Source organism: Palaemon carinicauda, chromosome 1 (assembly GCF_036898095.1).
Source record: "Palaemon carinicauda isolate YSFRI2023 chromosome 1, ASM3689809v2, whole genome shotgun sequence".
In the NCBI taxonomy this organism is placed as follows: domain Eukaryota; kingdom Metazoa; phylum Arthropoda; class Malacostraca; order Decapoda; family Palaemonidae; genus Palaemon; species Palaemon carinicauda.
This window is the reverse complement of record NC_090725.1, coordinates 119,866,963-119,881,382: the sequence shown is the minus strand read 5'-3', so window position 1 is coordinate 119,881,382 and position 14,420 is coordinate 119,866,963. Positions and strand designations below refer to the sequence as shown.

The 14,420-nt window shown below is 39.0% G+C and overlaps 1 protein-coding gene across 16 annotated transcripts in view; it reads right to left on the bottom strand.

Moving 5' to 3' along the window:
* Positions 1-200: 200 nt before the first annotated feature.
* The window catches only part of Stim (stromal interaction molecule), a 376,699-nt gene continuing 362,479 nt past the window's right edge, over positions 201-14,420 (bottom strand). For all 16 annotated transcript variants that reach the window (XM_068384428.1, XM_068384493.1, XM_068384551.1 and 13 more), the window contains one exon: positions 201-3,950. In XM_068384428.1, the coding sequence (XP_068240529.1) occupies positions 3,696-3,950 (255 nt within the window). In that variant the 3' untranslated portion in view covers positions 201-3,695. The remainder of the gene's footprint in view (positions 3,951-14,420) is intronic.

The window sequence follows — 14,420 nt, the reverse complement described above, 5'->3', positions numbered from 1 at the left end:
AGGACGACATGGCTATCTCACCCAAAAATAGATTTTTCGCTTTGCTCAAAATCCGTTTTATGAACATGAATTATACATCTTGGTTTACTTTTAATATGAATACTGCAACTTGGAAATAGTAAAGGAGAACAAAAGCCACAGACTAATTCAACATACTTTCTTTTTAGAAAGGGATACAGGTGAAGTGAATTCATGTGATATCAAGTGTTTCTTTCATCCTTTATTTTTCAAGGTAACAATAATTTGTAATAACAAATTAATCGTCATGTTACAAAAGTAAAAACATCTATATTGACTTAACAATCGCAGATTATAATTTTGTCCCTGAATTTAATTTTTTCCAATATTTAAAAAATAATTGTTCACAAAATATGAAGCTCAAAGTCCAAAATCCATAATCATACATTCCATAACAGTACTTGTATGCATACTACAAAATTTAACATGTTTGTTTGCCTAAATACACAATATCCCGTCGGTCATACAAAAATAAACACATCAACACACATCATAAGGCATATCATGTAATATAAGAATGGTATACACATGCACACACATATACCTACATGCACATATACATACAGTATGTACTTACATACATATATACACACATAATCACATCCATCTACATACAGTGCAAAATATTTCTGTACTGTACTTAAGGTTTCAAAAGAACATTATAGGTAAGGATAGGAAGGTGCAAGCCAGAAGTCATTGTAAAAAAATAACTTTTTCTAAAACTAAATTTTATCTTCTAGCTACAAGCACTGTATTCCTAAAACATAATACTAATAGTGCAACATTATTCACTTCTAATGAATAAGTAACTTGTCATCTCAGATACTAAAGATTATAACATATCCTTTCACTTTCAACTTCATTGTCATTTTTTATTTTCCAAAAAAATTCATTACCAGATCAACCTACACCAATTAAAAAACCGAATCTGCAAAATTAAAATACTGCACTGTATCTTATACTGTATTACAGCCTATACACTAAGATAAATTTTGCCCCATTTGAATAAAAAAATTATCAAGTTCCAAACATCAATATTTTAAATTCTGAAGGTCTTAAATAGATTCTTAAAGATTAGTAGGATCCAGTATTTTTTTCTTATAAACTACATTAAACAGCAATAGGTGCCAAACCTAACCTGGTAAACATTAACATCCCATTAATAAAAAATATTGGTAAATTAATCATAAATGTTATTTAGAGAGTAAGATTTTATTAACTGAAATTTAATATCTATATCACACTATGCCAGAAACCTTATGAAAATTAAAAACTTGTCAAATAACATGTGTAGGAGCAAAACTTCTGACTACCATACACTTTTCACTGTTGAATATTCAATCTTTAGTATTTGAAGTAAAATATTAAATCAGTATATGAAATAAAATAATGTACAGTATATACAGTAAACTTTTGTTTTAAACAAACTGAACAATATTAGCTGGCTAAAGAATTCAAAATTTATTTACATATTCTGTACTATTGTGTAGCTGTAGAAGGTTCTTCACGATAGACATTTTGAAAACTATGACCTCGCCTGAAGAGTTTTATTACAAATTGAACTCTAACTTAATTAATATCTGCAAGTACATGCACAGCCATCCAAGTACATCACCTCAACATTCAAAATAAAAATGACATTCATACCTCCCATTTCTATGTGCACATGGATAAGACTTTTTTTTTTTTTTATCAACAAATATTAACTATCTCTACTTACGCACAATGTTATAACAAGCCTATCCACCTACTAACTACTCTACAGTATGAAAATTAAAGATACATCACATGATATTCAATAAAATAATATGCAAAAAACAAGAATGTGGGAAATACATATAAAATTGAATGCCATTTAAATAGAGGAAACAAAATTGAGTAAAGATTTTCTAGCCACCAGGGCTATTCATGTGAAGGGTATCACAAATCTATAACAACATTCTTGATGTGCTTTTCAAACATTTCAATGCCTCATAAATATAACATTAAAATATAAAAGAAAAACTGATAAGATACTGTTGATCAGCAAATCCTACCATAATCACCAGTCACACTGTTTATACTTCTATAAAACTGTACAGTATTGCAAGTTACTTTAAGAGGTTTTTAATCTATCTAAAGACAAAAGGAATCTTCATTGGCCTAACATGGCTTGGAGAAATAATTATTATAATAAAACTGATAATCCTGTTGGAGAGATGTAGGAACAATATTTCTAGAAATTACCTAAATTAACAAGGAAAAAAACTGCACCTCTTTAGAACTGTAATATCATTTACAGTAAGCTTACTATATAATACATAGATTTATATAATGCCTTTGGCTATATCAATATGAAATGCACAGTGAGACACTTCAGAATCACAGAACTTATCATATGCCCATTCAATCATCTACCACCAAAATGTCTTATGTAGGACAAAGTATAAAGACTAGTGGACTAATATACTTTCTATACTTATAAACTTGAAGACAAAATGTACAGAAAACTGATAAGTGTTGCCTCATTAACTAAACAATATTTAGAGACCTGAATTTACAAAGGCAGGTGGGCAATTTTATCCGTTCTTTTACTCAGAGTTAAAAATGTCCAAAAGGTACAAGTGAAATATTTGGAAAAATTAAAGGCTAGAATATTTAACAAGTACTGTATAGTTGAAAATATTAATGATGATCTATCATTAATTATGAAAAAAATGGAAACGGTACAACAGAAATCAGTGAAATAACTTTCCCAACCCTCCATCTCTATATATTTTTAGACTATGAAATTTAGAAATTTCTGATCATGAATTTACTTGGTCTATATACCATTAATTTCATTCAATAAAAATGATATAAATGAATAAAAGTAAGAACTTGTTTTGAATATGAACAAACTATTAAATGTACTTTTAATGTATACTAAAAATAATCTAAATCTTGATCCTGTACAATTATGGTATCGAATCACTACATTTAGCTGAAAGCCCGATAGGTCACAATTTCACTTAATCCTATTTCGTGTATATTCTCTCCCTTTTCGATAATAAAACTTATATTTACAAGTACTATTGCAGCTGAGAAACATGCACAATTTATGCTTGTGTATCATAGCTCACTTACAGCCTTCATGTGGAAGAGGCCTAATATAGAAAATTACAAGTACAGTAATCTATAAACAAAACAAATGAAAATTTAAAAACATTAGCACGGACATTAATGGAACTCTAAATATATGTGTATACAAACTGTCAAATTATTAACGATATTAGAACTAAGAAAGTTAGGTTTGGGACAAAATGACTAAGATTACTTTGTAATGATAAAAATATTACTGTACTAGGTAGAATAATATTGCCACTGTCAAAAGTCTGACACTCGAGCTAAGTGGAATGAGAAAAACCACCTTTTTCCAACAGTAATCACCATCTATCACATAGATGTTAAGTTTCTTCATCTTGCACATATAACCACAAGGGTGTAAAGACTGAACTTTAATAGAATTTATCAGGAAATAAGTACATTACATCAGTTATATACTGGTGAGGTAGAAAAAAAATTTAAAGGAAACACAAAACTTGATTATATAGTATTTAAATACATCATATAGGTGGTTGAAATTATGAGTAATTGTGCAGACAAGAAACCAGCTTAAATGCCTCACTACATAGTCAAAGTATTAACAATTTACCACATTAAATTTTGGAAGTTTCTTTAATTGGTTCTTTTTCTGAAATTATATCTTTTTGTTTCTTACTTCTCCCTAATTTCAAACTTCCTGTAATACCATTCCGAAACCAATTTTTGCTTTTCTTTCTTGAGTCAGTGCTTAGTGGACGTTCTGAAGAATCAGAAGAGTTACCCTCCTCAGAAGGTGATGTGCCTGTCCTCCTGCTACGGACCGAGTTAGTCTTTGGGCTACCCAAAGATGGTTCGCTTACTGATATTTCCTGTAAAATCAAGGTTCTGTCAAATATATCATTGTTTAATTGAACTTGAAAGGCAAATACATTAGAATTGAACGATTAGTATAGAGTCCTGCTGTTTTTAGTTAGCATGACATATTTTATACATAGAACAAATTCTTATTTTCTTATTTTATACACTGTGAGTGCTGTTTTTTTCCCAATCACCCAACCTTTGAACAAAGAAGTCTAGTTAAACTAGTTGAGCATTAAAAAAAAAGACTATAAACCTCATCACAGGTGAGTATTATCCAACACATTCATCTAAGTGACGGCTTAAAAAATTAACTTTAAAAACCATAATGCAGTTATACCTGATAAAACTGACAGTGGCGAGGTACACCTTTGAAGATTGTTCAATCACTCCTAAAATTTCTTGGTCTTTTCAATTTCTTTTGATCAAAATCTTTAAATTATTTTTGGTCGTCAATCAATTCTTCAATTCCTTTAATTTTCAACTCCATCTGCTATTAGTGCCATTGATAATTTCTAAATCTTACATAATAGATAGATTTAAGCAATATAAAAAGTATTGTCCTATGACAAACTTGAGTTTTCCTCCAAACTATTAGTAGATAAGAATAAGTTTCTATCAAGTTCGTTGACCTTGTCTTATATAATTACAATACCTTAGACACAATCTATTGAATTTTATGGCTAAGCTAAGCATTTATGTTCTAAATCTCTCCGTTCTAATTACATAATTTTTTGGGCTTAGGCCATGTCGTGCTGATGGAAGTTCCTTCGTTGGTAGCTTCCTAAGTTATATGTGACTACAGTGATATATCCCAGAGAATTTACCGAAGGTACCCAGAATTCTAACTCCTGGAGCGAGTATCCCTTAAATCTCTCCAAGGGATATCGCGTAAGGACGTATCTTGACACGTCTCATAGCTATTTACACCCCAAATAGCCTTTCATTACGAGAGGGAATGTGGCAAGAAAAATAGGAGAGTCTTAGAGAGGTAAACACTCGACTCTCCTAATGTACTGTAAAATAGTTCGGGCTTCTGCCGCTACGCGGCGCCACCAAACATTCTTTCGTTTGTAGCTTTTGGTGACAGTATTTCTTAGTGTTATCTCGCTATTTTCGAGGAATTTCTTTGCTAATGATGGATTCTCCCGCTTCATCAGCATCTGGAAAGTTAAGTAATATCTTTAGATTGTGTAAATGTAGGCTCTTGCCAGTTTTTGCTCTCGATTGATATCGTAATTAACGTAACAAGAGCCGTTGCCAGCCGGATGGTGTCATGAACGCGATCGTTCTTTTGTTCATTTAGTTAGCAAGAACGATATTCCCGGCATTATTGCTTTAATAACTTTAGCTAACTAGAAGTTTAGCTAGGAATTTTTATATTATGTCATTGTTGTCATGTTTTTGGCCTTTGATAAGAGCCTCACGGGTGCTAGGCTAGTAGCCTAGGCACTTTCACACCTAATGCATGATACAACCTTCCTGGTAAAGTTTTATTGAAGCTTAGGCAATATTTTATACAATTAAGATATTACTATTTCTTTTTCCTCTTCCATATAGTATACTAGTTACGTAGAACGTTTCTCTAAGCTCTTTAGCTTAATAGCTTTAGTGCTTTAGTATACTTTATATGTCCCCATTACTTTTGTATTGTCTTTAGGGGTAAGATAGACATCATTGCCCCTTTAAGTCAATACTATCTCTATGAGATATAAGAGTAATTCTCTTTCCCTCTGATTAGCCTAGGCTATCTTCAGTGAATTTGCTGTTACCTATGGTTTGGTAAATTCTCTGGGGCATTTCGTTTCTCTCTCCTTTTCTCTGAGCTGGCAACTGAGTAGCTTGTCAGCATTGAGTTTGGAGTTGAGGACGGGACATCAGAGTAAAGTCTGTGTTAGGCATCTAGCTACCTGGATTTATACCGGCAACCGAGTTAGCTTGTCGGTATTCCAGTAGGACTAGTTGCTGGTCAGGAGGCTAGCCTCCCTAGACCTTGGTGGTTATTGTTTCACAATTTCCGCCTTATGGTCTAGCAGACAGTCCTGTATTAGGGGTTCTTAACTGGAAGATAGGTTTCTTCCCTGTTTTGATCCCTGGTACGAGATTCTGTTCTCTTAGAGTTCGTTTTCGGACGTTCTCTCATTGCCTAACCCAACCTGGGGAATTGAATTCCCCTATTTGAGGTTACTATGAGGACAGAATCCTTCAGGTTAGGTAAGGCCCTAGGGTATTACCTTTCTTATGGACTATTCACCCCTGCCCCGCTATCTCTTTCGTGTTGAATGATCCAACACCCTTATGGCCATGGTCCTACATATGCTCCTATGGACGTCTGTGGACCTGGCTTGAGTTTTTCTGTCCGTAGCTAGTACGCTGTTGGCAGATAACCTCATATCTTTGAGTGTACCTTAGAGTCCTCCCTTGGACTGCCTTCCATATGCCTTAAGATGGGATATGGTTGAGTGGAAGCCCGAATTTATTTCCCTCTTCCACTGGCACACTCTTTCAGGATGTAGACGTCTTAGTTGATCTTTGCCGTCTTCTATCCTTATCTTTTTCTCCTACTATCAATCATGGGCTACGTCAATAGTTAATTCTGCCGCCAGTTTTGGATGGCTAGGCTAACAGTTCGCTGTTAACCCTTTCCTCGGACATCGTAAACCGTTAGGTCCTAGGTATGTCTGCCGGCAACTGAGTAGCTAGCCGGCAACTATCCTATGCCTTCCATCCAAATATTAAACATTATATTGCCGGCAGGTCTGGTAGATACCAGCCTGCCGGCATATGCCGGACTAGCCCAATATGCTGACAATGCCGGCAAGGCTGACTTTGTCAGCCACTTATATTATTATTTTATTGCTGGCAGGTTCGACTAGACGCTGGCCTGTCGGCATAAGCTAGCTAGCCCATCATGCCGACGTTGCCGGCGGGACCGGCAGTGTCGGCGAGGCTGGCAGTGTCGGCAGGGCCGGCATTGGCCCGGCAGTGTCGGCGGGGCCGGCAACATTGACGGCATACTGCCGCCGACAACTGCTGTATCCAGGAAAAATTATTATTTTTTCCAGCCTACAAGTGGTTCTTGTACAGCCATTTGTGAGACCATCATATAGAGAGATGATTCTCTTCTATAATAATGGTTATATCCATTTAATATTATCCACTATATTGAACATTTTAAGAGGATGTGTCAAGAAGACACTAAATATCTTAGATATTGCCTCTATTATTATTTAATTCTTTATGAATTTTTTAGTTCAATATGGGGGGGGGGGTCATAGCAAATGGCTGATCGGGAAACACATGTGGGTGTTTTTCCTTCTATAGCTTACCCTATCCAAGCTAAATATTATAACTGTTGTTATGTTGAAATCAGAAGATTTCACAGTAAACTCATTTGCTTTTCTTTTATTTACAGGAGGAGCATCCTGAGTGCGGGAACAACTTTTGTAAGGTCCGCAGCAAGGACTTCTACGGACATGGCATGTGTAGGTCTCACGCCCGCTGTTCCATCACCAAAGGGGCTCTCAAGTACTGGGACCCAAAGGTATGTACCGTGTGTGAGAAGTTGGTTAAGGAGGCTTTTGATGAACAAAAGTCTACCGAGTTTAGGGATGCAGCTAGGGCTGCACTGCGTAAATGGGTAAGAGGTTTTCAAAAGAACACCTCGGGCCCATACCTTCCTAATGCTAGGATGAGGGACTGTCTCTTCCCCGGAGCGCGTGATGACGCTATCATCCCCCAGACAAAACCTGCAATCCCTTTGGTGCAGATTCAGGTTCAGAAGCCTAAAGAACCTGATGTTGCGGATACTTTGGAAAGTATCCATTTAGACGACAATATGTCTGTCGCCTCTGAGGAGACCGAGAAGAATCTCCTTGTAGAAGAGTTAGACCAGGAGGCTTGTTGTCCCTCCTGCTAGTGATGTGGAGAACATCGAAGTGGCTTCGGTTTCTTCGGCTGCGGTGGCTGAGCCAGCACCCTCAACATCTTCACAACCGCCTCATCTGGAAACGATTACTAGTACTCTCCAGTCCTTAATGTCAATGGTTTATGACTTACAGAAGAAGTCTACCGAGAAAGAGACCAATTTCCGGACAGAAATTGAGCAGTTAAGTTTCTTCACCCCTAGCCCCGAAGAAGTTTAACGTTAAGGACCTTCCTGCATTCTCCGACGTTAACCCGTGGAGGTACAGTATGCGGAACATATGCCTATGTCAGCAGGCAGGATCTTCCTCTAGGAGAAACTGGGTTCCGTTCCAGTGGAGGAGATTGAGTTTTGCCCCAGCAGAGGGGTCTACCCGGATTGTTATGTCTGGCTCAAAAATGAACCGGTAGCCAAAGAAGAGACGGAGCCCAAAGAAGTAATTGTCTTTGAGCTCGCTAAGGCGCAAGCTATGCTTACGTCAAACCTAAAAGAGAGGGCATTCACTAGCTCAAAGGTGCTGTCTTTGAGCAAGAAATACCCATCATTTATTGCTGACCCTCAACGTGCTTTTCCCTTTATGGATAAAGGGCTTAAAGCAGCCCTGAAGGTGGTGAGGGCAGGAAAACCCTGTCCCACGCTAGAAGAATGCAAGCCTTTCTCCCTTGCTTTCCCATCAGATGATAAAGACTGGAAGGACGTTCATGTTACCTTCTCAGTCGGGAAGCTGGAGGCCGATATCGCTGGACGACAGTTCAACGAGGACCTCCCAAAGCTGTCAGAGTTTCTCTTTAAAAGAGAACACGAGACTAAAGAACGCCTGGCTGCGTCTATGTCTCTCCAAACAGGGCTAGAAACAATGGCTAGCATTCCTGATACCCCAGACATGTATATGGTCTTTGCCAAGGCTCACTTGGCTACAGTAACTAAGGACCTGTACAACTTTGTCAGAGCCAGGACGGCTTGTAGAGAGTTCGTGTTTGCTTCCGCCTCCGTAAAACACGAACCCAGGAAGCTCATAGCTTCTAATATCTGGGGAAAAGACCTCTTTCCTAGTGATGTGATCAAAGAGGTCGTAGATAAGGCTGCCTCGGAGAACAGAAATCTGCTCTCCAAGTGGGGATTATCCTCAAAGAGGAAATCTTCGGCTGAAGGAGGTCCCCAGCCGAAGAACAAGTCTAAACGACCTCGGTTGCCCTCTCAACCAAGACAGCAACACCAACAGCTTCCTGTGGCCACGGTGTCTCACACAGTGGCACAACCTACCACCACCTTTCAACTGGTGCCCCAAACACTGTTCACCCCAGCCTTTGAAAGGCAATCGGCTTCTTTTAAGCCAAAGTCTCGAGGATCCTTTCGAGGTTCCTGTAGACGCCCCTTCAGAGGAAGAGGCTACAAGCGTGGACGTGGCCAAGGAGGTAAATCCTCCAACCAGCACTCAAAGTGAGATGCTGCCGGTAGGAGGGAGACTTCTCCATTTTCAGGATCGGTGGACCTTCGATCCTTGGGCCCACAGCCGGATCAAGATGGGACTAGGGTGGAGTTGGAACCCAACTCCACCAAGCTTTCCTCATTTCTTCCAACCTTCAACCCCAGTTTTGGAAGAATATGTTCAGGAATTACTGGAAAAGAAATTAATACGAAAAGCAAAGTCCATCAAGTTTCAAGGAAGGCTATTCTGTGTTCCGAAAAAGGATTCGGAAAAGCTCAGAGTCATTCTGGACTTATCCCCACTCAACAAGTTCATTGTGAACTACAAGTTCAGAATGCTGACGCTTCAGCACATAAGGACCCTTCTGCCCAAAAGGGCATACACAGTCTCCATAGACATGACGGATGCGTACTGGCATGTACCAATCAACCGTCAGGTTTCCCCCTACTTAGGGTTCAAGCTCCAGAAAAGAAGATATGTCTTCAGAGCCATGCCCTTCGGTTTGAACATCGCACCGAGAATATTTACAAAGCTTGCGAACGCAGTTACTCGACAACTACGCCTCAAGGGTGTTCAGGTAATGGCTTACCTGAACGACTGGCTGGTGTGGGCAGCATCCAAGGAAGAATGCGTGCAAGCCTCCATAAAGGTGATCCAGTTCCTAGAGTATCTAGGGTTCAAAATAAACTTGAAAAAGTCTCGGCTGTCTCCAGCTTAAAAGTTCCAGTGGCTGGGAGTTCACTGGGACTTACAGTCACATTGCCTCTCGTTGCCGATGGCAAAAAGAAAGGAGATAGCAGGGGCCGTCAAAAATCTTCTTCAATCCCGAAGAATATCAAGAAGACAACAGGAGGGAGTGTTGGGGTCTCTCCAGTTTGCCTCTTTGACGGACCTACTTTTGAGAGCATGACTAAAAGATGCATCAGGGATCTGGAGAAAATTCGCTTACAACGATCGAAGAGATCTACTAAGACCACTACCAAGTCGTCTACGATCAATTCTCAAGCCATGGTCGGAAGTGAAGAGCTTAAGAGGAAAAGTACCCTTGCAACCACCCCCTCCTGCAGTCACCGTCCACACGGATGCCTCAAAGGAAGGATGGGGGGGTCATTCTCATCATCGAAAGGTACAGGGAACTTGGTTCCCCCTCTTCAAGTCCTTCCACATCAATTACCTGGAAGCCATGGCAGTGTTTCTTTCCCAGAAGAAACTGAAACTTCGCCGCTCTATCCACATTCGTCTGGTTCTAGACAGCGAAGTGGTTATGAGATGCATAAATCGACAAGGTTCGAGATCGCCTCAGCTAAATCATGTGATACTAGCAATCTTTCATCTGTCCAAGAAGATGAAATGGCACTTATCAGCAATCCACCTTCAAGGATTCCGCAATGTGACAGCGGACGCTCTATCCAGGTTCAGCCCGATAAGAGTCCGAATGGTCCCTAGACGCAGGATCATTCTCGTTCATATTGAACAAAGTCCCAGGATTGCAAGTAGATCTCTTCGCAACGAGCGACAACAAGAAGTTGGCCCGGTACGTAACCCCGTACGAGGATCCTCTAGCGGAAGCTACGGACGCAATGTCCCCGGATTGGAACAGGTGGTCCAGGATTTACCTGTTCCCACCAACCAACCTTTTGTTGGAAGCACTCGACAAACTGAGATCCTTTCGGGGATGGGCAGCGATAGTGGCCCACAAGTGGCCAGGCAGTGTATGGTTTCCGTTGATAACAGAACTACGCCTGAAGCTGATCCCGTTGCCGGAACCAGTTCTGACTCAGCTAGTACAGAAATCGACTGTCTACGCTTCATCAGAGAAAACCCAGAATCTTCATCTCATGATTTTCTCACCCTAGCGGTCAAGAAAAGGTTCGGGATTTCGGCAGACAGTATTAACTTCTTCGAAGAGTACAAGTCAAAGTCAACGAGAAGACAATACGAATCCTCCTGGAAGAAATGGGTGGCCTTTGTTAAGGCGAAGAAACCTCAAGAGATTTCTACGGATTTCTGCTTGTCCTTCTTCATCCATCTTCACGGACAAGGACTAGCGGCTAATACGATTACGACATGCAAATCTGCCTTGGCTAGACCGATTCTTTATGCCTTCCAAGTGGACTTTTCTAATGAAATCTTCAATAAGATTCCGAAAGCCTGTGCTAAACTTCGACCTGCAGCCCCTCCTAGGGCTATTTCATGGTCCTTGGATAAGGTGCTTCATCTGGCTTCGACCTTGAACAATGAAGATTGCTCGCTAGAAAGACTTGACTCAGAAAGTGATATTTTTATTTGCACTAGCTTCAGGAGCCAGAGTTAGTGAAATAGTGGCCCTCTCGAGGCATGACGGCCACATACAGTTTACACCAAATGGTGAACTAAATCTCTTTCCGGATCCGACGTTTCTCGCCAAGAATGAGCTACCCACTAAGAGATGGGGCCCCTGGAGAATCTGCCCTCTGAAGGAAGAAGCATCTCTCTGTCCAGTGGAATGCTTAAAGGTCTATCTTCGTAGAACTTCAGACTTTAGGGATGGCCAACCTTTTAGGGGAGAGACTTCTGGTTCGACATTATCTTTGAAACAGATAAGGGCGAAAATCACTTACTTTATTCGCAGAGCGGATCCTGATAGTACACCTGCAGGTCATGATCCGAGAAAGGTTGCCTCGTCTCTCAATTTTTTTCAAACTATGTCGTTTGATAATCTGCGTGCTTATACTGGTTGGAAGTCCTCCAGAGTATTTTTCAAGCACTATGCGAAGCAACTGCAAGAAATAAAACTTCATGTGGTGGCTGCAGGCTGTGTAATAAAGCCTGTAGTTTGATTACTGCAAAGGACAGTGCACTAATTGGGACTGTTAGTGAAGGGTGTACATGATAGACTTCGGTATATCATGATATTGAGTGTCGATATGGACATTATATACTGTCTTACTCACTTAAGTGAACTTAAGCATAATATTTGACATGTGTGCCAGCATATTTATGCGTGATGTTTTTAGTAATAACATTTATTGAAATTTCCTATTTCATAGAGTGGCAATGTTTCTCTGGTAGACGAAACCTATATAATTTGTTATTACCATTATGCTTTTTATGTCTATGTATAGCATAAAATATATGATTTAATCATAACTTCTGTGTTTCTTGTTAATAAACTATGGAAGGAATCTTTGCGTCTATCTCGCCGTAAGATTATTTGATTATATTCAGAGCATCCTTGATCCTCTTGAGATCTTGAGGAACAAGATCCCTTGTTATGCAAACAGATAAGTTTGGTTGTACTATGTTTGTTACTGTATTATGATTCCTACGTGAACATAAACTTATCTGATTGGCAGACTTGGGAGGTACAGTACTCTATTCAGTACCTGATACAAACTACTCTTTACGTATATATGACACAATATACTTCTGCTTGCTAAATTGTTCCTTGAACTCACAATCCTCGGGTTTTTTCCTAGAGTCTATACAGACTTTCCCTGTAGGGGGCAGGAAGAACTGGCACATGACATGCTCAGTTGATTGATGTATTGCGGTAACATCAAGTGTCTTTGGTCTTTATGTCCAATTAGGAAATAGTCAACTCGAGATAACGGCACAATTAAATCCACAGATACATTAATGCTCTGGTAAACTTCCATCAGCACGACATGGCCTAAGCCCAAAAAACGGATTTTGAGCGTAGTGAAAAATCTATTTTTGGGTGAAAGAGCCATGTCGTCCTGATGGACTAACCCTCCTTTGGTTAAAGGGTGTTTATCCCTCCCTATGGTACTGTATCTGTAATAAATACTTTAAAAGCTACGGAAGAATGTTTGGTGGCGCCGCGTAGCGGCGGAAGCCCGAACTATTTTACAGTACATTAGGAGAGTCGAGTGTTTACCTCTCTAAGACTCTCCTATTTTTCTTGCCACATTCCCTCTCGTAATGAAAGGCTATTTGGGGTGTAAATAGCTATGAGATGTGTCAAGATACGTCCTTACGCGATATCCCTTGGAGAGATTTAAGGGATACTCGCTCCAGGAGTTAGAATTCTGGGTACCTTCGGTAAATTCTCTGGGATATATCACTGTAGTCACATATAACTTAATCCGTTTTTATAGGAAGATTAATTATTTCAATACTTATCAAAGTTCATTGCTGTCCCCCAAATTAAAATTTTCTAAAGATCTCACCATTGGGACTATGGCTGCCCTGTGTAGTATTCCCCACCCAACCTTGGCCACACCTAAAGAGTTGACTGCCATATGAGCAAAGGGATTTCTTTGCTATCATCTTCCCCTTTGATGGGGTTGTAAAGACTGAGAACCTATCATTCATCCCTGAGTGGGTAGGAGGGAGGGATTGCTGATGAAGTTCAATAAGTATTGAAATAAATAATTTCAATAGAAAATTTAATCTCATTGAATTTCATTGTTACCTACCACACTCATCTGGTAATAGGGCAGTGGTGGTAGAATTATACAGTAACCCTCCACCATACAAACGTTGACCTAACGAATTTCTGTCATTACTTGCATGTGCAAAAGTAATCATTAAAATTCACAGCTAGAATATGAAACAATAAGGCAAAAATCAATAAAGTTCACAATGATATAAAGCTAATATTTATACTAGACAATTCACTACTCTCTTGATAGTACAGTAAATATTAGCATAGCTTTAACATATTCGGCAATGTAGGCTAGTCTACTTATTTTTAACAACATAGGAGTAAATACATGTCTAAATTATTATTAAACATATGGGTACCATATCCCTAAAATGCAAGAAGTTGTGAAAGACAAAATATAAAATAGGTAGGGAAAATTAATATAATAGGTGGTTTGATACAGTAAGCCAGCTGTTCTACTTTACGCAGTATGATTATTTGAGATGCCCTTTTTCTCTGACTCATATTAAATTTTTCCTTAGATATGTAGTTAATTTGAAAAGATTGTGCATTAAATATATTTATTGATAACATTTGTTTATTTGATAACATAATTACAAAAAAATGTTTAGATTGACGGCTCATACATTAAAAATACGTACATCCACAGCAAGACTGCATAATACTGTACTGTAATGCAAAATGCCTTTAAGGGAAATGAAAGGGCCCGAAAATAAATCACCTTTTGAATTTCTTTA